Source organism: Eschrichtius robustus, chromosome 3 (genome assembly GCF_028021215.1).
Source record: "Eschrichtius robustus isolate mEscRob2 chromosome 3, mEscRob2.pri, whole genome shotgun sequence".
Taxonomy (NCBI): Eukaryota; Metazoa; Chordata; class Mammalia; order Artiodactyla; family Eschrichtiidae; genus Eschrichtius; species Eschrichtius robustus.
In genome coordinates this window covers 71,873,293-71,898,840 of record NC_090826.1, presented here as the reverse complement: position 1 = coordinate 71,898,840, position 25,548 = coordinate 71,873,293, and the positions used below count along the sequence as shown (strand labels likewise).

At 32.9% G+C, this 25,548-nt stretch overlaps 1 protein-coding gene across 9 annotated transcripts in view; it reads right to left on the bottom strand.

The window, feature by feature from the left end:
* Window positions 1-1,711: 1,711 nt before the first annotated feature.
* Window positions 1,712-25,548, bottom strand: part of ADGRL2 (adhesion G protein-coupled receptor L2) — a 180,052-nt gene continuing 156,215 nt past the window's right edge. For 7 of the 9 annotated variants that reach the window (XM_068540173.1, XM_068540170.1, XM_068540169.1 and 4 more), the window contains exons 13-20: window positions 24,717-24,926; window positions 23,566-23,786; window positions 22,216-22,282; window positions 14,297-14,388; window positions 12,288-12,456; window positions 9,549-9,677; window positions 8,897-8,993; window positions 1,712-3,708 (exon numbers count right to left, since the gene is read on the bottom strand). In XM_068540173.1, the coding sequence (XP_068396274.1) occupies window positions 2,954-3,708; window positions 8,897-8,993; window positions 9,549-9,677; window positions 12,288-12,456; window positions 14,297-14,388; window positions 22,216-22,282; window positions 23,566-23,786; window positions 24,717-24,926 (1,740 nt within the window). In that variant the 3' untranslated portion in view covers window positions 1,712-2,953. Of the gene's footprint in view, window positions 3,709-6,735; window positions 6,818-8,896; window positions 8,994-9,548; window positions 9,678-12,287; window positions 12,457-14,296; window positions 14,389-22,215; window positions 22,283-23,565; window positions 23,787-24,716; window positions 24,927-25,548 lie in introns of all 9 variants that reach the window. The other 2 variants (XM_068540176.1, XM_068540177.1) reach the window with 2 other exon arrangements.

Below are 25,548 nucleotides of genomic sequence, written 5' to 3'. Positions count from 1 at the left end.
AGATGAATATATACAGATGTATAAGCTATAATTTTTTCTATTGGTGAATAGAACAAACACAAGCCTATATTTTAAAATAAAAGAGATCAATCTGGACTAACATTTATCAAGCTGCATCTAAAATAAATGGAAACAACCACTCCTTATTATTAATAGACCTGTTGACTAACTGTCCCTGAGATAAGGTATAATAATGTGACTTTATAAAAAGTCACGGTTGTGATTATTACAAAGAGAAACAATTAAGAAGGTGGAAATTGCATATCCAAGTGAAGTCTGGACAGACTCAAAGAAACTACTGGGCTAATAAATAGAGTAATGCATTAGTCAATAGATTAATAATTTTAAACCTAAGAAATTATCTGTACTAGGAGGAATCCTGGATAGAATTTAAGGCAACATTGATATGTTTTTAAAAAGAAATCCGTTTTAAAAGCAATTCTTCTTTCGGTGGCAAAGCTGAACGATAGCTTCCAAATTGTATTCTCTAATGTGAAGACTTGTAAATTACCTATTCTGAAGAGAACATTAACCATTTAGGTACTAGGTACTTCTGCACTTGTTCACATCATACCAGTTTTAAGAACAGCCTCAAGAGAAAGAAATGCCACAAATTGAACAATCAATGTTGCCTTTTTTTTTTTTTTTTTTTTTGGCAATTCATCACTGAACCAGCCTAACCCTAGTTAGCCTGTATACTAGGAAGTACAGATCACACAACATTGTAGAGTTTCAGGGTTGGACAGCAAAAAATATAACATAATAGAAAATGAAAATGCTTGACTATATAATGCCCCCTTCTAGTAAATAAAGTTTTGTAAATTCCTGCAGAATTTTACCCAAGGAAGTATGAATACCCTTCTCAGAGGATTGTTAAATCTGTTTGAATATTAATATAATTTCTTATAGTCAGTTTCCAACTTGTTAGGTATTAACTATATGTGATTACACTCCTCCATTGTCACCCTATTAAATATTGATAATATTTTATTACATAGTGTCTACCTTACTGCATCCACATTTAGAGAAATATACTTTAAAATGTTTTTCTTATTACTCTTTTTAAATAGGCTAAGTGTGTCCACATGAAATAAAGTGATTTCTAATGTGGTGGAAGCCCTTGAGAGAACCAGTAAGCTTTAGAGGAATTTGGTATAAATGCTGATGATGTAGACAGGAGAAAATCTGCGTGTTGAGATTCAATTATATGATTTTTGAACCTTTCCATGATAACAAACATTGTCATTCGCAGCTGCCTACAGGGATACTTATAATCCTCAAAGTGTAAAAGTATGTTTTAGGATTTGCTTCTCAATACTGCTGAAAAGTCAGTTTTTTTTTAACGATGCCCAAATTTGACTTGAGATTTCCAACACGTCTTCTTTTTTTCATTTTTATTTGTTTTGGCTCTGTTGCAATGCAACAGACACAAATACTTTCAGTATATTTCCCTATTGAAACCTATCTGCCAGATTTTGTGCATAGGTAATGGTAATTAGAATACAAATATATTCTTTTCAGGATATAGAACCATCAGGCAGCTGAACTGTATTCTTTTGCATATCCGTGGGTTATATTGTGAAGGAACCTAGTATACCCAAGGGGAGCAGGGTGGCAAACGACCGGTGTGTTAAAGCCAATTACGTATCATACATAAAAGTGCACGTTAGCTACATGAAAAAATTCACATTTATTTACTGTCAAACCGTGTTAAACTTTACACTGGATATTAGTGATGGGTTCATTATTAACAGGTTTACACAAAGGGATGAAAAGAAAAGCAGAATTTTGCTGAAACAATTTACATTTCACTAGAACTTTATCATAAAATAAATTAATTACTAAACATAGGCAGAAGGAATATGGAAGAGTAATATTTATGTTTTATTTTATTTTTTAAAAAAGAATAGGCACCTTTTGTTCACTAGAAAGTTTGTGAGAAGTGCCCAGTGCCCTCTTTGCCCCCTGTTCAAGAACAAACAGAGGGGTGACAAACAATCTTTTCTAGATTTCACCACATTTGTGCAAGGCATGGCATAACTGGCTTCAAAGAGTTTTTTTCCCCATAAAACACGTTCTTTTGGCCATAAGAAATTTAAATGTAAGAATAAGGACTAACTTGTCAAAGCAGAACACTGTATACAGTGGAAAATAAGTGAAAATGGGTAGAACTTACAATGACGAAGTGTAAGAAAAAACATTTGATAACATATGTGCAACCAAGAGCTTTACACAATATTTTCTCCAAACTCTTTAAAATTATTTTAATGACAATTATATTTCAGTTGGACACAAATGTATTTATTTTACCCTAGCAATAGAACAAAATATAATTTCTTTAGCCATTTTTGACTAGGTCATTGTACAGTTGAGGAAACATATGAAATAAGGCCTGTGGCTTGATTGCTAGTGGTTAAACATGTTTTCAATCTTTGCCTTAATGTAAAAGGTTTGCAGTTAACTGCAAACTGATGCAGAATATCTCTCCTGCTTTTCCAAGTCTTGTCAGGAACAGTAAGGTACAGTAAATTTGTCCCACAGGATTTTAAAGCCTACGTCTTGTATATAATACAATGCAGGCCTACAAAAATGGTGCAGCCATATTTACAAATTTAGTTCACAAACTGCTGCAGTAAAATGGCTGGAAAGTGTTGTTTCCGCTTGTTTCACAATTCCTCTAAACAGCAGCAGAATCTTAAAATACCTGGTTGGCATCTCTTTTCTTTGTAACAAATAATTCATTTTAGTATACTCTGTGTATATACAAAGTTTTTGTATGTTTTATAAAAATTCACAGAACTGCAAGGTTCAGTCATCTTTTTTACACTGGAGAACCACAGGTCAACAGAGCCATCTCTTCAAGCAGAGTCTGAGGGAGCTGTATCAGGCCAACGGAGCCTGTCTTTATTTACTGACACTTGCATGGGGCTGCTGGAATTCCTTAGCTGCACTATTAAAGACTTGTCACCAGCTGCATTTGTCCTTCTCTGACATCTCCTTCTGGAATACACCCTTCTTTGTTAATGGGGATTATGTAGCCGTCACTATTGCCCCTGCTGATCTGGTAGCACATCTGAAGCTGATGGCCAGCTCCAAGGTTTGGCATGCTCTTATAGTAAATGTCCTCATTCTCACTCCTCCTGGATGGAGACAGGTCTTCTTCCATGTCGGGGCTGCTCTCCTGATACGGAGAGTCTCTAAGGTTGGGCATGCTTGTGTAAAGAGAGTCTCTGTTGGGGGACTGTAGGTGGTCCTCGGCCTCGGCTGTCAGCTGGGAGACGTAGCTGTCAGTCCCCTCGGGCTTCGCTTTCTTCTGGGGTTGGTACAGAAGGGAGTGAGTCCGCTGAGGAATGAGCGGCGCCTCGAGTTCTTTGTGATGGAGCTCCAGCCCTGGGTTGTCGCTGTGCATTAAAGACGAAGCATCTGCCACAATAGCGTCATCTTCGCTGCTACTCCCTCCGATCACAGGCTTGACTGGTAGTGTGAGCTCGAGGTTGTGAGCCTTGCTGCTGCCCCGTAGGTTGTTGTGCACTAATTCTGAAATGATCATTTTCTCAAACGCGGCATCATTCAGACTTAGTCCACAGTCCACGACTTGCACGCCGTCATTATAGTCCCCCTTGCGTAGTGAGTAGCTGTTGTTGAAATTACCATTTAGCGGTAGAGTATCCATGGCACTTGTATCCCTGGCATTGTTCAGTGAATGTCCTGAAACAGAAAAGGAAGGGGCTCGGTTACTGCCTCTGTTCCTTCCTCAAGAATCTTTACTTTTTTGTACAAAACTTTTTAATGTCGTTCAGGACAAAGTTGTATTTGAAAGCTAACACTTGGAAAGTGCCAGGCTTTCCTGCATTCCCAACTGTCAACAGTTGCAACCCCTTAGATAACAGGAACAAGTGTGAAAGAATAATACTGTTTTCCAGGGAGGGAAGATGGTATAGAGAATGTTGCTTAATCAATTTCGGGGAGACAGTAGTTATGAATTGATTTTTGGTCAAATCTCTGACACTCTTATAAAGACTTCACTCCATGCCCTTGCATAGTTAATGCAAAGCAATTCATTAGTGACATTTACATTTTAAAGTACGAGACTATGGTTTATAAAAATAAAATTAACAGAATTTGTCCTAAACAACACTAAATTAAAAAGGAATAAGTCACATACAAAAACTGAAGGCAAATGTACAACATAAACCCACATAACTGGCAAGCAACTCTTTAAACAACATTCTAACATTTCCTTTTTCTGGAGATGAAGTGAAAAAAAGAATGAAAAAATGGACAGACACAAAGAATTACGTTAAACAAAGACAGCCGTCTCTCATACTGACTGGACCAGGGGCCCACAAGCACCATCCAACAACACGATAGACAGCAGGTGGAATGACTCACTTTGGACAACTCACATCATGTCTGTCTGCTCAGGCTATCTGGCCTAAGAGTAGCTGATATATAAAAGAAAGTAAAATGATTTATTGTAACATGATGAAGAATTTCTAAGCTTCTCAGCAACTTAGTCAGAGCAAGGGTTCAACAAATTAGATTACCAGCAATAGCAGCCTTTTACTTTTTCATTGAATACTTCTTATTATTTTGAACTTTTATTTGGTACTAATACTCTAACGGCAATGGCCCCAGGCTCCAATTGGTCAAAGTTTGCCTGCAGCCCTGCAGTCTGCATCAGTCACAGTGACAGCACCGAATGAACCAGCAGAGTCTACTGTACGAGACTGGCCCACAGACACCATGGGCGTGGAGGTTAAACGCAGAAATGTTAGGAGATTTCTTAAGTATGGGTCACAGAAATTAAACCAAGAATAAATATCAACTGTGGAATGGGAAAAGGGTGTCAGCCTTGGCTAATATATTTTTATTTCTAAAGGAATGAAAGATTGGATACGTCTGCTGAAGCTATGAAAAGAGGTTCAGGAGGAAAAAAAATATGGTAACATGCTCTCTTTGAATCAGAGTTGTATTTTTCTACAGACACATAAACATGTAAACTAAGACATCACAGTGCTTCTCAGGCAGATGAAAAAAAAAAAAAAGGTTTTAGAGAAAATTAAATGGTCTGTACCATGGAAAGTTAGGTTATTCGTTCTCAAAATCCTAGAGAAAAAAATCACTTGTCTACAGATAGGTCTGGAAAAAAAAAGAATGAAATGATGTTATTGAAATGAGACTGACCACTGTGAGGCTGCTGCATTGTATGCAAGGCTTGGAGGAGTTTAGGAAAAAAATTAATTCTTTGAAACAATAGGAAATTTCCCTTTTTAAGTGCTCACTCCACTCTTAAAGCTGCAGATTATCCTAGAAAACTCAATGTCATGACCAATAAATACCTAATAAATGCTCAATTAATTATCATTAGCAGAAAATGAGAAAATGGGGGGGGGTGTCATATTTATTATTGACTCATCTTATTTAAAAAATTCTGATCCAACTTCTACATTTGAAAAGCTGACAATTCGATTTGTATCATGCTCCAAGGCATGTTTAACAAAACGAAGTTACGATAGTTCTTTGCACGGCTTCCTTTAGCCTCGTTGACACAAATCTCCAGCTTTATAAATTTATATATGCGCCACAAACTTTAGAAGATCTACTACTAGGAAACATTTGATGTTTTAAATTATAAGTGACACGGGGATCAGTTGCTAGCATTTGTTTCCTCTGTCGAGGTTTGATCTTGTCATTTTTCTTTTTATTGTTGTTTAATAAATATAAAAATATATACTGGGTCATCCAAAAGGTGTTTTCTATGATATACTGCAGATTTAAGCACATCTTTGGCTGGTTTTGAAGAGGCAACTTTTTCTGCCCAAGTTCAGGTAATTCACTGGAAGACTTTCCACAGCCTGTAGCAAGATTACTGTGGGAATGCAGAAATGATAAGTCAATTATTAAGCATTCTGGTTGACAGTACCTCAGGCTTTAAAGAGCAAATTATTTCAGCATTGCATGTACTTAAGTACGGACAGCATTTGCTACAGACCTCTATTACTGACAAAAGGCAGTACGTATAGATGTACTGTTTGAATTTGGAAACATTTGAGTTGCAAATTGTGAACCACTTGCCCGCTGAGTCTACTTCATGACTGCTAGTTATGTTTCAATTGTGCCGGTTAAAAATCATGCTGAAAAAATTTACGTTTGATAGGCAAAGTTAAGTTTTACTCCCATACTTGTCTCTCTGTAGGTTGCTAGAGGAAAGCATAAGGAAAGTAAGAAAAACAAGAGAATGAAAAGAGAAGCTGCAGTTACGTTAAAAAAGAATGTCAAGAAAAAAAAAAACAAAACGGAAACGAAGTTCTGTGTTTAATTTAGTGGCAAATACCAATCACAAATAAAGATTATATGCTAACTGTAATTATGCAATAACTTTCACCAAACTCTTGAAAATTCTGTTAATATTAAATATATATATATATTTTAAATAAATAAGCTATTAGAAAATACAGTAAAATACAGGATGGGTTAGTGACAATCTCTCCCCCTCCCCCAATAAAAAACTATAGGTACAAACTGACTAATATTAACTTTATTCTTAAAGTTTTTTAAGAAGAAAGAAAAACTACCATAAAGCTGCACTATACTATAGTTTGGTTACATTGATAATGCTGGATGTAGTTTTCTATACCTAGGCATCCAAATTATTAGCTAAGCCATGCCAGAAGCAAACTCCGTCAGCAAGCTTTAGAGTCAACTGAATAGTATATTACATAGATAGGATACCTCTAAATGATATAAATCTTGAAGATGGGCTCTCAGACCATGTGATGTCAGTCCTGTAATAATATATTAAGATTTATGCCACCTGTGTCAAAAACATGGATAATTATTGGTAAATACTATCATGACTGAATTTTTACTATAATATAGTGCAGTTTTAGAAGCCTGGCATGGGCAATACCATAATGCTTTTTAACTGAGAAATTAAGGATGTAATAGTAAGTATATGGCAACTTGAGTGTTCTAGAAAGAGGGCAAAGATCAGAGTTCTGTTTAGCAGCAAAGAAAGGTAGTTGTATTCGTAAGTATAAGCACACCTGGTGAGTTAAACACAGGAGCTGAAGGGGCATTACATACAACTGTTTCAGCGAGCAATGTGTTATAGGGGTTGTTAGTGCCGTGGGGTCGAAGAAGAGGGTTTGTTAGTAGGTAATTGCCAGTCATTCCTAAAGCAAAGAAACAGAAAAAAATACATCAGTTCTCTTATTTTAGTGTTGCAGTTGCAGTAAAGTACTTTTCGTATTCATCAAGGGTAGTGGATAAGTTGGCAATGGAAAATCTGCTGAAATTTTCTGACTGTATTTGAACTACTAATTTGAAGGAGAAAGGGAAGAGGGAAGTTAAATTTCAGCAATTCACAGGTGCTTTCTAAGTCCCCCAAGTAAACACCTGCTGAGGATGACATTTACTAATTTATACAAAATCACTGTTAAACAAAAATGGCAATTAAATGCACAGAGATCAACATTACGTTTCAAGATGTTACTGCTTAATATTAAAAACCTAACCACTGAGGCCCAGAAGAGGGAATCTCAAATTTTCAGAATTTACAGGTGTGGGATTATCCCTCATGAAAACATCGGTGTTAATACCAACTCTGATACAAGCAGGAGGAAAAACAACTTTCACAAACAGGTAAAAAGTATGACACATTGCACCAAGCTTCTCTTAGTAAATGCAAGAGCACACATGCTGAGGGGAAAAAAGAGACTGTGTATAATGAATTATTAGACCATTCACAAATTCTATACAACAAGAATTCTCCTTCTGTAATCTTATTTGCCAGGTTTCAAAAATGAATCATTGAATAATTCATTTCCTTTTTGATAGTCATCTTAACAGAATTAGGTAAAACATCAGAGCAATGGAATAAACACACATTTCACTCATTCTAATTGACAAATTACAAACCTTTCAATACTTATCAAACATGCATTTTGCATAGCTAATGTAATTTGGCTAAAAATATTTTAAAATTCAAGTTGGTTTTGATGCCATACATGTGCTTTTTTTCATTTTAAACCAGAATCTCATCAGAACAATGTCAACAATGAGAAATGGCTTTCATACTACATTGTGATAAAATATAACATAATATATTACAAAACAGTACATCAAAACTGAAATTACCTGGATAAATTACCTTTCCAAGAATATATCAAATAATATATGATTTTTTTCAAAATAAATTGAAATTTACTAAACTTGTACTCAGGAATATGTGTCTGTACATGTACTTGTGCCCTTATCTGGCTAAATTATTTTATTTGCCATATTATTTTAAGTTGGAATTATATTGATTAGGTGATAAGTTTAAGGCTATAATTGTAGATACATTAAATAATAACAACTCAAATATAAAAATTACTTTGTAAATTCTCATGTAGTTTAATTATTTGTTTATGAAGAGTTAGTGTAAATGTTTTGACATTTACTTTTTACTTTTTGAAAGAAACGTAAAAACAGAAGAATTTTACAAATAAGAATTTTCACTGCAAAACTGGCACTGTTTAATGTGAATAGTAGTTATTCTAATTATACTAACGTTTTAAGAAGAAAACTTACATAAATGTACGTTTAGAAAGAATAAATCTGTATTCACTAGGAAAACATTTTGATCTGAGGCAAAGCATGCTCTCAGAAATTACTTTTTCCAGCCTCACCCTGTTAACATGGTATTTGAAATCATACTTTTTGCATTACATTATTGAATAAAAAGAATTTATATGTACTTTAGTAAAGGATAAAAGATGACTCAACAGGTTTAAGAGCTTGTGATATAAACCGATTTGAGAGGAAAATTCAGCATTTTCTCTAGAATTATTGCAAATTGGCAAAAGGCACAAAATTTAAATTGTAAACTCAAATTTTCCTAGTAACTGACCTTGATTAAGTGTTGAAGTGCTATTGATGTCACCTGAGATAAAAGAAGATTCAGATTGTTTTCTCACAGTGTCATTCCACATCCTTCTTATACGACTCTATTAACATAAAATAGCAAGACATATGTTATGTTAGTTTTCCCAAGCTTACCTTACATTAAAGACACACAAAGATGTACCCTAAACAATCTGTGCAGAATTATCTTTTGACCTTTTTTAAAAAAAATGTGTGTTGATTCTGTTCTAGAACTAAGGAAGTCTATATTCCTCTGTTGCTTCTCTACTAAGGAGTATTTAATTTTCCAATCTTAAAAACAGTGTTCACTTATTGTCTTTTTTTAAAGTGGAGATGGCTAGTTAGTCAACAAATGTTTACTGAATGCCTACTGAGTCCTGTGCTATGTGAGCTTAGGATATCTAATGATTATGACATACTTCTTAAAAAAGTATACCTCTCAAAAAAGGATGTTTACACTTAAAGAAACACCTTGAAGAAATACTTAGGAAGAAATTAAAACCAAAATACTAAGAAGGCAAGTATTTGCTACCTAGATCATTATAATGAGGAGACAATTAGTACATCTGAAAAGAACATGTCTCAGAAGGCTTTCCATAAAGAAGATTAATTAAAGATGCTGTCAAACTCTTTGTTACCTGTGTGCCAGAGGAATACCGAGCACTGGTTCTGGTGGTGGACGCCTTCACTGAACTGTGAGGGCTTTCAGTTGGGAGGCCGCCACAGCAATACGAGTGTCTGAAGCACTTGCCATATTCTTTTCGTACCTGCATTAAAAAACCCCAAGACCAAGGGATTAATATAAATATACTTGCTCCTCTCTCTCTCTCTAATTAAATGAGCAGACAAGACAAGAAGTCCCACTAACACTTTTCCGTGGAGATTACAAAGTCAAGTTCAATTGAAACTGGTGAAATGGTAATCAGAAAAACACCTCTGTCCACTAGACTGGCTAGTAGGATCTTTAAAGGGTGATATCAAATGTAGAAATGCTTTATACCCTGTTTTCATTATGCAAATGTTATTTATTAATACAATGGTAATATCTTAAAAGCCTTATTCTAGCTACAGCCTTAGGAAACCCAATTTTCTATTTCATGCTAAGAAAATAAGATAAAAAATTTAGTATTTTCCTTGCTTAATTACATTTAACCACTTGTAATTCAGTCATTTAAGGTTTATGTGCTTCGTGTCCTCTTAGGTAGGTCAGTACATAAACTTCTTTTACTAGATTGCATGGTGTTGCAGGTGACCTCTTTATAATGAAAGACTACTTTGGCACAAGAATAAAGGAAAAAAAGTCCTTTGATACATATGCCATTAATTAGGATGGAATGTTTTCTTCATTTTCTGATGTGTCTAGCTCTAACATTTAGTGTAGAGTCTAAGATGCCTATTCACTTTATTAGCACACAAGGGAACTATTTAAGCAATTTCCATTCACATTAATGAGTTACCCATGTAATTTCCCTTTTCCCCTGAAGCTTGGACATATGAATAGATAGAAAAGTTGTCAGGCCTAAAAGAAAGTTGAAACTTTAAAAAGTGAGGTCCAAACAACTGCTAAATAATAGGGCCCCACTTAGGTGGTCAAGAATTGGGAGGAGTGGGGGAGAGTTCTGGATTCTGTGTAGCTTTACTGGCATAGAAACAGGTTTCATTGAGGCTAAGAGCCAGACTTTGAAATTACAAGACAGAAGAAGGAGAGGCTGCATAAGAAATTATTTTTTCTAGTAGGTTACAAAAAACACTCAAAGGCTTCCCCCTCCCCACCCCACCCCCATTTCTATGCTCAATATCTGCCTGCAAAGGCCAAAACTTTGACACTTATTCCTTGGGAAATTAGAGAATTAAAGTCACTAATGACCTTTTAAATCTAAGTGCACTTGAATTTTCATCCTCTTAGCTTTATTTAATTGTATCTATTAGAACAAATAACAATGGGGTTGAATTTTCAAAGCATTTTCTCTGCCTAAATATGCTCACTCAAGCAGTTAGAACCATGATTTTAACTAAATCATCTTATATTCTTAACAATTCATCCTGGCAGCACCCAATAGGACATATCCAAGACTAAGTAGAACTTGTTCAAAAGAAATGTCACACAATGATTTTAAAATGTAATTGTTAATTAAAAAGCATAGCAAAATCTCTGTAAAATTAATATACAAACTCTATGAGGAAATAATGATGACCTCATCCTTTTTCTGCTAAGTTTATGCTTTGTCAAAAACATTTGACACAAGGTATGAATATGTGATTATCTGCATGTATATAAAATGCTCATCTATGCAGAAAATATATAAAAACCAAAGTAATTACAAGGTTATACCTGTATAATGTTTAGAAAGTTAAGGTTCAGTGTTACTAAATAATACATGATACCTCACAAAAAATTTCGGCACACTTAATGGCTATTAACTGCTCTGAAATCCTATATAACCAAGACAACGGCAATCAAAATGGTATTTTATCCAAATAATACCCTCCGGTGTTGGTTTTGCCTAATGCCTATATTGCTGTGAATGTACATTATATTTGTCAGTATTGCACATTCCACTGTCATTATCTCACAATTATAGCTTATTCAGAACTGATGGAAGTAACAACACTATCATCTTGTCAGGACTGAAAACATAATAGTTTTCACTTTCACAACTCTATTTCTCTGTTCAGTTTAGTGACCAACTAGGAATAACAGAATAAAAAGACTATATTAGATATGCAGACAGGGAAAGGATGATACCTGGTGATAGGCATAGACATTTTAAACTTAAATGGTAGCTAAGCTATTCTCTTAGGTTTAACATCTTCTTGTAATAGATTAACATTTTTCACCTTCAACTTTAATTTTTGAATCAGTTTTGCTGACTCCACTTAACATTAAATCAGGACAAAATAATAAGATATGAGATATGAAATTGCTGGGTTTTAAGATCTTTCAAAACTACTCAAAAGACAACATTGATGTTCATTTTTTTGTATATCTTGTGCTTTTAAAATTTAGACCATTTATCCTTATACTCAATTTTGTTTTGAACCACTGCATTCCTTTTACTGAGCAAAGAACAAGATTATTTAACTTTTTATTTTTCTTGTATACCCTTTGCACAAAGCATTTTTGTAGACTCCAAAGAAGAAATCTTAACATAAGTATCTAGTTTATAATATTCCCAAATTGACATTCAAGAGATGATTGGTATTGACACATTTTACATGTGAAGCCTGAGCTTCCTGACTTTCATTACAATTAATTTATGATTAAAATATAATGCTATTAATAATATTCCAGTTGTAACTTAAAACCTTCCCTATTATATGCATTATTTTCAAATCAAAGAACAAGTTAAGCAGAGCCTCTAAGTGTTTTCACTTACTTTCTTTTGGAGAGCACAGTGAAAGATGAAAATGAACGCTCCCTGGAAAGCATTAAAGATGGTGAAGAGATAAGCCATCACAATAGTCTCCTCATTAATAAAAAGCAACCCAAATGACCAGGTTAGGCCAAGAAGACACAGAAGAGCGAAAGCACCAAGCACCCAAGACCTGAAAAAATAAAGTGCATTTCATTAACAGGTTCAATGAGAGAACAACACACATCACACTTGAATATTAACATATCAGTAGTAGCAGTTGACTTTATGTTCACATTCAAATTCAACAGCATTTTGGCTTTAACCTTTCATTGATTAAAGAAAGAACAATAGCATTTAGTACTGCAGTCTCCAGTGAAAACAGCAACAGCAGGTATGACCTTTTCTTACTCAGAATAAACAAGGTATGAAAACTATATTAAAATACAAGGTGTAAAACATCCCCCGTGACTTTATTGTCTTTTATGTGCATTTTGGTTAAAGAAATTAAGGAGTCCTTAATTAGTTTACTCCTATATTTTTATTCCTGTGGTGCACTCAAGACACTGAATAATGTGACACATACAGAAAGGTTAAATGGCAGATAATCACTTAACACCTAAACTTCAGATTCTAAGAAACTAATCTTAGGTGAACCTAAGGTTTTATAACTGAAGCATGAAGAAGCCTAGCTGAAATGAGACAAAAACATAAGGACAACTTCAAAATAAAATAATTTGGGAGAGATTTCATCATGAATAGCTTAAGGAGAAAGGAACTGTAGAAAATAGGACGGAATGAGAGGATTTAAAGTCAGTGCATCCCATGTCTAACTAATGATCTTACTTGATGAATGGCTTATTATCTTCATAGCTAGAAAGCATTATAAGCAGAAAAGAGAAACAAAATTATTAGACAGAATTAAAATAGAAAGTAATAAGAAAGCATTTATATATTTTATAAAATTAGTCAAAATTAAGAAAGTCAAAATGCAGAGGCAAGCAATTAAAAAATAAAGGCATATTATAGTTTAAAATATTCTAGCAAATAAGATATTCCAAAATAATTATAAAAATTAAGGGCAATTCATGATATTGACGGATTTGTAAAAAATATAAATCATGCCATAAATTTGTTAATGTAGGGTTCTACCTTACCCAGGTAAGTCCGTATTATAGTAGCCATCACAAACACGGTAATTACTGGTGTAGATGAGAAGACAGAAAGAGGAAAAGGAAGAAAAGAGAGAGATGCTAAAGATTAGCTCTCTCTCTTACCATGCAACATGCAATGAAGCTGGCACTAACCTATCTAAAACTTCATCTAATTTAAAAAAAAATTACCCTTACTATAGATCTGCCATTTTTAACATTAAAAATATTTTCCATATCCCATTATAACCAACTTGAACAATACCTCCTCAAATTTTAAGTTAACTCACATTTAAAAAAATTACTCTGAAAATGCTTTTATAAGATGACTTAATGAATCAACAGCTATCAATTTTTTGTTAATTAGATAACATTTTTTCCATTGATAGGATATTGCAGTTTTTTTCAACATTGAAATAAAGTAAACATTTATTTAATTATCATGAAAACAACAGACAATCTCCAAGTTAACAATAGTAATGGAGTAAATTCTCTTAGGAAAGCAGGATTAGAAGTAGAAACTGCTCAGAATCCTTAATAAATCAAAAAGTCATTTAACAAAACAAACTTAATATAATCATATCAGTCATGCAAACAGGAACATCATATTGAATTGCATTTTAAATTCAAATGAAATTGCAACAGTGATATGGAATTTCCACAACGCCACTGAAACAATTTCCTGGCTTTAGATCAAGACAGAAATTATTATCTAATTTTTGACCAATGTCTGTGACATGGTAACAGTGAGACTCAACCTTGATCAGTAAAACTTCATTCTGAATAATTTCTACAGGTGAAAGATGGTATTCATGTATTCCCTGTGGAGAATACCTTTCACTTAGTTTGTCAAGCAGTAAAATTAAAACACGAAATACTTACTTAATGTTTTCCAACCTGCTAGAATCTGGTTTCAGTGTGTTTGAGTGCTTCACCATTTTGCACAATGTGATCACCAGGAAGATAATATTTAGCTGTTACAACAAATAAAGAATTAGATCACTACGACAAACAGTAAAAATTAATACATTTTTGCCAATATATTTAATGGGTTAATGCAGTTAAATATGAATAACACAAGTATATGGTAGTCACTGATTCAATTCTAGTTTATTTATGCAATGATCAAGTTGAGTCTAAATAAAAAAATACTCTGGCTATGTATGATCGATTTTTTAATAGATCATTTGACATGAAATTGAAACCTCATTAAATCAGTATCATGTGGTGATGATTAAATAAATTAGACAGCCTAAATTAGTTTCTTTAGCTAGAAGTACTCCAGGGCCTAAAAACCGTCTAATGAAAACATAGAAGTGAATTCCTTAGAAGGGGCATTTACATCATGCAGCTTATAATGGAAAGATCCCTGAATTTGGGACCCTAAGACTTAGTTGAGAGTCTAGTTCTTGATTCTGACTGATTAAATGATGAAAAATAACATTTGCATACTCTTTTTGTAAGGTAATGGTGAAGATCAAATGAGATAAAATATATGAAAAATGTTAACTGGTTATATAAAGTAAGATAAACTTTAAAATATATAAATGTATTTGCTATTTAAGTGTTAAAGACCATCATTTCTTTCTTCCTGATGTCTCTATACTGTATGGAAGTAGGTAAATTCCAAAGGCTGTTTTGAGTCCCTCTAAACACTCAGTTGTACAAAGAATGTAGGTGCAACAAATGCCAACTGGGGAAGATAGAACCTGACATGGAAGGACAGTCCGGCAGGTCAACTTGAGAGAACTCAGAAGAAAAGAGTTGCTTTGACTGAGGAAAGTTAAAGGTTTGTAATTTGCATTTGCGTCTACGGAAGCCTGGCAGAATGCTGGATGGAGTGAAGGCAGTTCCATTTTTATGCTCTAAAAATAAAACTATGCTAAATTGCTCCTGGATTTTTTGACATTTTATTTACTTCAGATTATTACTTTAAAAAAGACAAAATGAAGTTATTTTGTGAGGATTAAGTGATTTAGTGAAGGCACAAAGGGTATATTCAGAAAAGGACCCGTTTATATGTAGAGACGAAAGCAATTCCTTGGTAGTAAACAATCGACATAACTTTGTTACAGTAACGTGATTATTTTTACTGAGTCACAATACCATCTGATAAAATGATAACATTATTTTACTCATTCATCACCACTTTTGATTTTATAACTAGGAAAAATGATGTAAGGCAATAAAGAAAATTTCCAAGTCCTTCCTAACGAGTTTAAGGAACAGAGCAAAGGTTTTAAGCTGTGTATCAGCATTTTGTCTACTGTGCCTTGTTATTTCTCTTAGATGTAGAATTTCCTCTTAAGGACTAAAATAGGTATAATTTGCAAGTGCTGGCAGACAGCATTCCATTAATTACTTGAGGACAAAAGAAGCTCTTTGCTTAAAAAAGTACTTAAAAATTAATTTCTTAAAATACTTGTCTAGAGAAAAAGTAAATAAATTGGTAAAAAAAAAATGTCTAGCTTTATATTCTGAAGATTATAAAGTCCAGTTGGTCATACATAAATAAAGGCTTACATTTTCAGGAATATTACAATATGATTCATTTCATTCAACAAATATTTATTGACCTTACTGCTCCACACAAGAATGTGCTTATTGTATAGGGATAAGACACAAATTTTTGCCTTTGAGAAATTAGGGAGATCTTTGTGATAGTACAATGAATACTTAATTTGATTTTAAAGAAGCATGGTACAGTTTATCTCTAATTTTTTTAAAGGCAAAATCAGTAGTGCTTTTACTTTTTATTTTATATAACAGTAAGCCTTAACTAGGACAATAGGAATGGTTAAAAACAAGTACTCCAAATAATCCTAAAAACAAACAAACCAACCAAAACCCATATAAGGAAACAAAGTAGTTACAACCCTTAGGTAAGAATGGCTGCCTTAACAGATTCATAACCAAAATCTTTTAAACCTCCTGACCCTTCTTTTTGAATGTCCTGATAAAACTGTTCATTTCTTTTATTACAAACTTCCAGACCTAGGGTTGCCCTCTACCCCAACACCTTTTGTTAAATAATTTTCTGAAGCACAAAAGGGCCACAAATTTGGAGCTCATTATTTTCTAAGCATATTACTTATCCCCTCAGGAATAAAATAATAGTAGTGGTAGTAGTACATTCAAGGAAAGAAAAAAAGTTATTACCCACCACAATGTCTAAACCACAAGGAAAGTAAAGAATGTGAATGTGAAAAAAATGTGGATGTATCAAGTATTATGCTATAAAAAGAAAATGAGTACAAAATGTGAACTCGTGGGGGTTACATCCATCCAAACATATTTTTCAATGAAGAAAAACCAGGCCAAAAAAAAAAAAAAATCAGTTATTTAAGAACTAGCTCATTTTCCAATAAAATTGAAATGAAAATGAAGTGTACCTATGTAAAAATAGAATTAAAGCTTAAATATGATACAAAGACATTTGTTTCTTGTTAAGACAGAACTAACCAACTTGAAAATGCCACAGAAAACATATTTCATTTAATCCTTAAAAAACAGACTGTTAGATGCATCTCTCCTCACACTACTGAAGTTTTTAATGTTATACATGTGTTCAGTGTTTCTTCCTAGCTACAAAGATAATACAGTCAAAAGACATAAAGTTCAGAAAATTACAGGGGAAAAAAAATACCCCGCCCACAACGTATAATCCTATCTCCAGAGGTAGTAGGTAGCACTTCGATAACCATTTTACAAATCTGTGATGTTAATTATCTTGCCAAAGACTACTTAGGTACTATAATGTCAATGCTGAGATTCAATATACTGTCTGCTGGCTCCATGGCCCAGTCTTGTCAACAAAATTAACCAGTTTATTCTGGTTGAGAAAATTAGGAGTCTTCCAACAAACCAAAGATATACTAGTTTTGTATTTTTTAAAAAAAGGTTCCACTTCTATAAAGAGTAATCTAATTTACCACTCAATCAGAGATGACCAATGAGTTGAAGATATAATATTAAACTAATTAATACATAGAGCACACTATCAAAGAAATCCTAAATGACATACGAAGGTGTGCTCTTCAAATGATTTCCACTTGATGGGCTTGCCATAATAACCAATTCTCCATTTCCTTTGCAAAACACTACCATCCCATAATCAGCAAGTAGCTAAAACGTCCACACACTTTTATTCCCACTAGCCAAATTGTACTTTGAACAGTTATTTGTGTTTTCTTAGTCCTGTCTGTGCTAGTTATATATTCATACACAGCTAAACATCACACAAACCCATAAAACCCGAGTGGGGAAAGAAAGCTATTGTTTCTAGCATATTTAAAATCAAATGTTTCAAGAAGATGTTTGAAAAGTGAGTCTCTTTAAAAACAACTTAAAATCCTAGAAAAATAATCATAAAACCACAGAAGGACTCTTGCAGTCAGATTGTTTCACAAGTGTCTGAATTCTCCAATTTACAGAAACTGAAAATAAAAATTTAGCCAACACACTAACGGTTAAGTTGCCAAGAAATTTAGTTAAATCCAACACTAATTTAGTCTTTGAAATACGACAACGATATATAATTACTGAGGCAATGGTATCTTTAATAGGAGAAAATAACATCATTGTAAGACAAAGTAATTATGAAAAAAGGCATGCAAGACTTATTGTGAATCACGGCGTTAAGAGCAAAAACTGCTAAGCATGAGATATTTTTCTTTTCCTCAACTCCACATTAAAAAAATTTACCAAAAAAGTCTATTATTTAGCTATTGAACATTTTAATACATTGCCACCAAAATACATGTGAGTGAAATATTTTCTGGAATTAAATAGAACACTTACTGAAGTGTTAACAAATTCTTTAAACTGTGGTTTTACAGTTCTCTGATTTTCTCCAGTGTCTAAAAATGTAAATGCTAATTTTTAGTTTCATGGATAAATACTGTTCCTATGATCTTTTTCAGGAGGCAATACACTCTAATAAGTGTTATAATTTTGTATAATAAAACATTTCAATAGATTTTCTTCTTTTCTCTTCTACTCTTATTCTCTTAAAATGTAACTATGGGAATCAGAACAAGAAATAGAGGCGGCAAAAAAAAATCTTTGATAAAATCTATTGTCCAAAATAGTCACTTGAAGACTGAAAACCTTAGTTTCAAATGATGTACTGAGTTCTTTCTTCTTATCATTTTCCCTATGACATAAATGGCTCTTTCTAGCCATATACTTCTGTGCTTCTTTTTTTGTTCTGGTTAAAGTAAGCAATTTCTTTCTCCTCACTTTTATTTCTTCCCACTTTATTTTTCTGCATTTGGTATGCATTTAAAAAATAAAGAAATCACAACCATCAATGCAGAATTCTCCTTATTTCTCACTGGAAGGCAGGCAAAAAGGGTGAGAAGAATTGTCTCCACCACCCAACTGCTGTTCTTTTCCCTTCAATTCCAGTGCAGCCATTTTTTGCCCTCTTGTTTTTTGTTTTTTCTTTCCAACATAAATGTTACTAAATTTAAACAGAGTATTTTGGGATAGGTTGAAAGGTGCTATGCATCAGTGAGAAAGGAAAAAGATGGAGTTACAGCTATGTACATAAAGATTGTCTACAGCTGGTATATATGTCGTTAATCACTCATGTAGAAGCCTCTAGTAAGTACAAGTTAATAGGATTGTGTTACATGTTGTATGTCAACTCACCAGCCTAAATGCCTATACTGAAGATTAAATTTGAAGAGGCAACTCATCCAGGAATTAATCAGATTTTAACTCTTCTGTGTGTGTGTGTGCGTGTGTGTGTGTGTGTGTGTGTGTGTACAGGTAAATAGGTAGATGGGTACCTCTTAATAGAATTCTATGTGAAAGAGTGAGACCAAATTAAAAAGAAAAGAATTTTCCTATTCAGCTAAAAAGAGTTAAATCACTAAATGGGGCATTCTTTCTCTTTCAATAACAAATAATACTCTTCTATGTATCTCCAAAAATAATTTCATAAATTACTGTTTAAATAATCTGCCAGTGTAAGTTGCTGATAAAATTCATCACTACTTGATGATATGGCTTAGCTAATCCTCACCCATATTGATGAACATGAAAATACAAAGAGTTTAAAGAAAGAAAAAGGTACCATAGATTATAGGAGTGCGCAGTTTGTTTTATAGTAATCGACCTGCTCAATTGAATCATATCCATTTGAGCTTAGCAGCTTAAAATTCATTCCAAAGCTTGCCGTCCTGACATGGATATGATAAGACAGAAGAACAGAAACACCACTCTGAAGTAACCTAACTGAACTGCACATGTTCTGACCCTTTTTGTCCTCCCTAGAGCTTTTGCTACCTGGCAAATGCAACTCTAAAACTGCACTTGTATCTCCAGATCTTTGCTGTTAGCCAAGCAGAAACCTATTTCTCCCTGGGACTAGCGGCCAGAGAGGTGTTCTCTGAGGAAGACTTCTAAGTGAGTGTGTGAGCTGAACTCTTACTGAACTGAATTAATTATTAACGATGCAGATGGAGCTGTCCAAATGATAAGAACAGCTCCTGACGTGTCATGATCCAAGCTTTCATTAAACCATTTCAGGCATACTAATGGTTTCCCACTGCTCATTACTTACAAGCACTTTTCTCATAGATATAATAACTCTAGTGCCTGTAGGCAAGACATTCTATAGAAATACAGAAGTAGGAAGTTTTATCTTCCATAACATGTTTTTTTCTTCGTTGAAAATGATTAAAAATGTACACTTATTTAATACTACTAAGTTACATGATTTCAATTCAGAAAAGCTGGAAATGCAAAACTATGCTTTCTAGGAATATCAATAGGTACTTTTTGTTACTCCTTAAAAGGACAGTATACAATATAATTTATATTGTATAAATTTTTAAACTGTGTCTGAACTGACTTTTAAATGACCTGTATCACCATAAGGATATATACAGGTAAATATATTAATACTCAACAAACATGTGCTGTACAATCACATATCTCACTTTAGGTTACATTTGAGATAATGTTTTACACTTCAATACCTCTCTGTCTTTCTGTGTCGGGACGATTAGAGGGCAAAGCAATTGCAGGAGAAGAATTACTCCCAGGATCTGTACTGTGATTGCTACCTGCTGTTTTGTTTCGTTTTGTTTTGTTTTTAAGTTGGGAACACCAAAGCCCTTCACATCTCAACGTAAATGACTTGGTAAAGGATAATAATGACAAGACTAAAAAATAATGGTAGGCTCTCGCTATGAAAGGGCAATATAATAAAACATCCTTTACCTCTTTTCTTACTGGAAGCTGAGTATATATGAACATTAACTCCTTTTGCCCAGTGAAATGTTTTTTAATGCTCTGAAGTCAGTATTTATCTTCAGAGATAGAAAATAAACAAAACTGCAGTAGGACAGAAGTATAGATCAAATATCCCTAAAATGATTTTTACAATTTTCAAAGTATCAGTATGTTCGGCCAAAGGGTCAGGGAAAAAAAAAAAAAAAAAGCTTGAGTCTTTAAGGATCATACCCCTTTCATGTCAGCTGTTTGTCATTTAATTCAAGATAGGCTTAGGCTGTGTCAGCATAAGTAAACCAAGAACAAAAACTGGGACAATCATCTGGATTGAATAATTCTGATGAGAAATCAGCTTTCCTAGGAACACTTGAGAGTGTTTTACTGGTTCGATTCATACAGGCATTCATCTCAAATTTACATTTTGCTTTCATAAGTAATTGTATAAAAGAATTCATTTTAGTGACAAAAGTATATATACTTGAAGTAGTTTTAAGTTTCCTTGAACTACTAAAATTTTTTAATTTTATTGAAATACTAGTAACTATAATTGTAATACTATTAACCGTAGAAATATCTTAATAAGCTTACTTGTGTCACCTTTTTAAAAGAAAAAACAACCTTAATAGGAATAAACAGTTATAGGCAATATATAAACTTGATTGTTTCATTTTCAATCTTCTAATGGTCAATAAAACTTATTTGTAACAGCATGATGCTAAAACTGAGTGAAAAGTTTTAAATCCAAATATTTCAGCTTTTTAAAAAAATTTCAACTATATTTCAAATATTTGACTAGTGATAATTTAAGTTAAAAAATACCTTAATGTCATTATACTTAAGTTGTATCAGGTTTATTTTAAAATAAAATTTCTTAGAAACCAATATTTTTATTTGGTATTTTAAGTCTTAGAAAAGTAATTTTATTTCTAATGAGTTTAAAATTTATTTAATATTTATTTATTACGCTAAGCTTAAAAAAACCTTTTTTGTGCCCTAAAAAGAATTTAGGGTGCGGACATTTATTTAAAAGTACTAACTTACTATATGGAAATGAAGATAAATATTAAGCTAGTGTTCTTTCACTTCCATAAAACATTCAATTCATAAATGCTACACAGGCTTGGTGCAGAGCTAATGCTATAGATTTTAAAGATATAACTTCCTGAACTAAACCTCTTAACAAAAAATTCCACTACTCAAAACCAAAATATACTATACATATCAGTTATTCCTTTCTAATTATCAAACTATTTTAAAATCATACAATCTTAACATAAAGATTAAGACCTGAAATTTTTGCAAATTAAATTACAAATGAGGGAAAAGTATTTCTTAAAGGAAAGAGTGTTTTTAAAAATAGTACTAATTAGCAAGTGTATAAACTCTCAATAATGATATCAAATGTAAAATATACTACATAATTTTATTCTGTAAGCTAGACATGCTTATAAATCTTTGAATGCACAGATAAATTAACAGTAAAACAAATTATCCCCGTTTCAATTGTACTGTTAAAGCAGCTAGCTAAAAATGAAGGAAAAATAGAGTCTGCTTACCAGAATAATGAAGGTAACAGGTCCAATGAAACTCCATATGAAATAGTTATCAACATGAAGCCAGCAACTATTATGAAAAGAAAAGAATATTAAGTAGCTTCAATGGATGCTCAACATCACAAGTAAAGCAAAATTTTAAAAATCTAACAAGCAAAAGTATCTTTACACTTACCTTTGAAAATTAATTTATCATGGGCAAGAACAATTTGAATAATTCTACTGTTCTTCATTTTAGGTTTTAAATTTGATAAAGACATACATAATTATGCTTATATGGGGAAAGCAATAACCTCCCCCTCCCACCCCAATCCTGATGGTTAAGACCTCTGACTTTACTAAGAAAAAAGTGAAACTTGGTATTCCAAATTGTCTCATTTTTTTAAAGTTCTTATCTTCAAAATTTGCCTTTGGATCTATATCTGAGCTAAAATGTTTAACCCTATGGAACATAAGAGATAAAAAAATAAGTGTTCAGATGTAATGTTTGTTGCAAAACAGTATAGCACAAATATAACACCTCAATTGGGAATGGATAAATCCTAGAAAAAAAAAAAAAATCAAAGCATAGAATTCATACTGTATTAGAGTAAATGATGCATAAACTTATTGAGACAGATTTTACTTAGTGGTTCATTCTTCATATAACATCAAATCCCCAATGAATTTCTTTTATTTGTCTTTCATCATCTGTGTAGTCAAAAAGCTTTCTTTAGTCCAAAGAATCTTTATATAACTAATTTTATCAAAGGAAAAAATAAACAGAATTGGAAAGCAAATTCATGCCTCTAGCAAATAAAATCCTTAGAAACATGGTCTACCTTCTGTCACTTTCCATAAATATATTTTTTTATAAATGAATGACAGTGACTTATTTTAATCCTTTCAAACTGCCTGATAAAATATTATCAAAGTAAAACATATGGGCTGGAATGTGGTACTGTCACAACTCAGAACGAGAGTTACCTAGAGGGTCCGCTGCACAAAGAGAGCTAATGAAACATTAGCTTAAAAACTGAATAGTTAAATCTGTCAGATGCTGTAAGTTCAGAAGAATTTTTACCTAATATCTTTCTAAGGCCAAAAAGTTATTTACTTTTTCAATTTGTTAGAGGTCAATCTTTTGTGTTAAAAAGAAAGTCCATAATTTACAATCTGCGTTGCCAGAGTACAAATCCTCTCAACCTAGAAAATTACAAAAGACTTGATTGTAACTTGTGCATGGCATGCCCATTTTCTTACCAATAAGGCTTTCAGATGCTATTTTAGTCTGTCAGGGACCCTCACTGACAGCTAACAGGCTTTAAAAAGTTATTCACTTGAAAAACACTCAGGTCACTTGCAATTACTTACGCTTTTTCTGTTCCATAGCTCTTATAGTCAATAGCAGCTGAAACGCCAACCACTGTGGCAGGAAACAGGTAACCGGCAACATAGTAATATTTCTTCCTTGAATATTCACTTTCAAAAACTTCAACTAACATCAGATAGAGCTGCACACCTTCTAGGCACATCCAAGCAAAAGCAGCCAGAAAGAAAAAGTGTAGAAGTCCTGCAAATATTGGGCATGCAATCTATAAAGGAAAGAAGCAAAAAACACAAGAGAACACGGGAATATAAACAGCTCACTCTAAAACTAAACAATATTCACCGATAGTACTCACTACTGTCTTTAAGATAAACCAGTATTTAGAGAAACTTACTGCTTCTTAAAAAATTTTTTTTTCCATAAATGAAAATACTGCCAAATTTGGCTTAATGCTTATGGAGTGTAATGCTAGGTGTGCTAGAAACATCATCATTGTAAGACATTATTATTTACAGCAAAAGTAAGTGCAAATAAGAAAACATATTAATTTCTCTTCCAGAACTATTCATTTTTAAATCTGAATATTCTACTTGTAGATAAGTTGCTTTCCAAGTCTTTAGAACAGTTGTTTCCAAATATATTATTTCTATTTTTTTCTATTACAGAATTTTAAAAAATTTGCTTTAATGATAAATATCCCAGCTCTAATTACTTAACATCATTTTCTTTATATGTTATATGTGGAACAGTCTCAAATTCATCCCAGTGCAGATGAATACAGAGTAAAGCATTAACTAATTATTAAGTTCTCTTTGTGACACTGAGACCTCATGATGGTGAATAAATTGCTCAGAATATGAGGAAATGATCACTGGTTACAATGACTATGTAAACAAAATGAAACATTTAAAAATCGGATCTTTTCATTTTAGTATACCCAGCATTCTTCTATTCAAATTACATGTTTTAATAACAACCCAGAAAAATGCAACTGTACCTTAATACAAGAAATAAATTAACTCATAATAATATTACTTAATGATTGGGTTGTGTTTTATTACAAATTATCTTTCAGTATTGCCATGTCAATTATTGTAAGTTACAAGGTCAAATATTAACAGCAGCATATGTGGATACACCTGTTACAATAATAATTCTCAGAGATCCAAGGTCAACAAACGGAAGGAGTACTTACCATGTATTTTGTCTTATCAATGCCTATTAGGAAAATAAATTCAGCAATGAAAAGGTTGATACAAAGGTTCTTGTGAATAGTATTACGGTCACTCTGTAGACCACGGAAAAAGCAGAAGGTGAAGATGCAGATAGCCAGACAAACAAGGGAAATGACAATTCCCACCCAGGTGATGACTGTAAGAAGTAATTCGTGAACTCCATCTTTGTACTGAAAATAAAAAAAATGAGGAACTTTAGTATTCCTGCATTACATTAACTAAAGGTAAGATAGGTTTCACATGTGATAGCTCAACTTTTAATACTAAACTCTGAATATTCATGTGTGTTCAAACGGGGCTCAATACTAAAAAAAAATTACGATCATATAACAGAGTTCAATATTATCTTATTGATTTTTATATTCAAAGAATGATCTATGAAAGATTTTACCTAGAAAATAATGACCAAAATATTACTTACATAAACATATAGAAAACATTTTACAATAGATTAAAGACTACTTAGTTATTTCAAAATAATTGGCATTTTAATGACTTGCCAGGCAAACAAGTAGTCAAATTTTAAGTTTTAATTTTCTCCTTGAGTTTTTATATTTTATATATATATATACTAAAAGTTAAGCACATAATAGATCTGAGAGCTTTCATGTTATAGTTCTTAAATATTTTTATCTCCTGGCTTATGTTCTCTTAATCACAAGAAGAAATGAATACTAAGAAATATTCCGGAAGCCATTCTGATCTTTCGAAATCTGCAGTCTTGTACAGTGTGCAAAGTCGTTAGGAAATTTAAAACAAAAGTTTGAAATGATATTCAAACACTCAAGATGG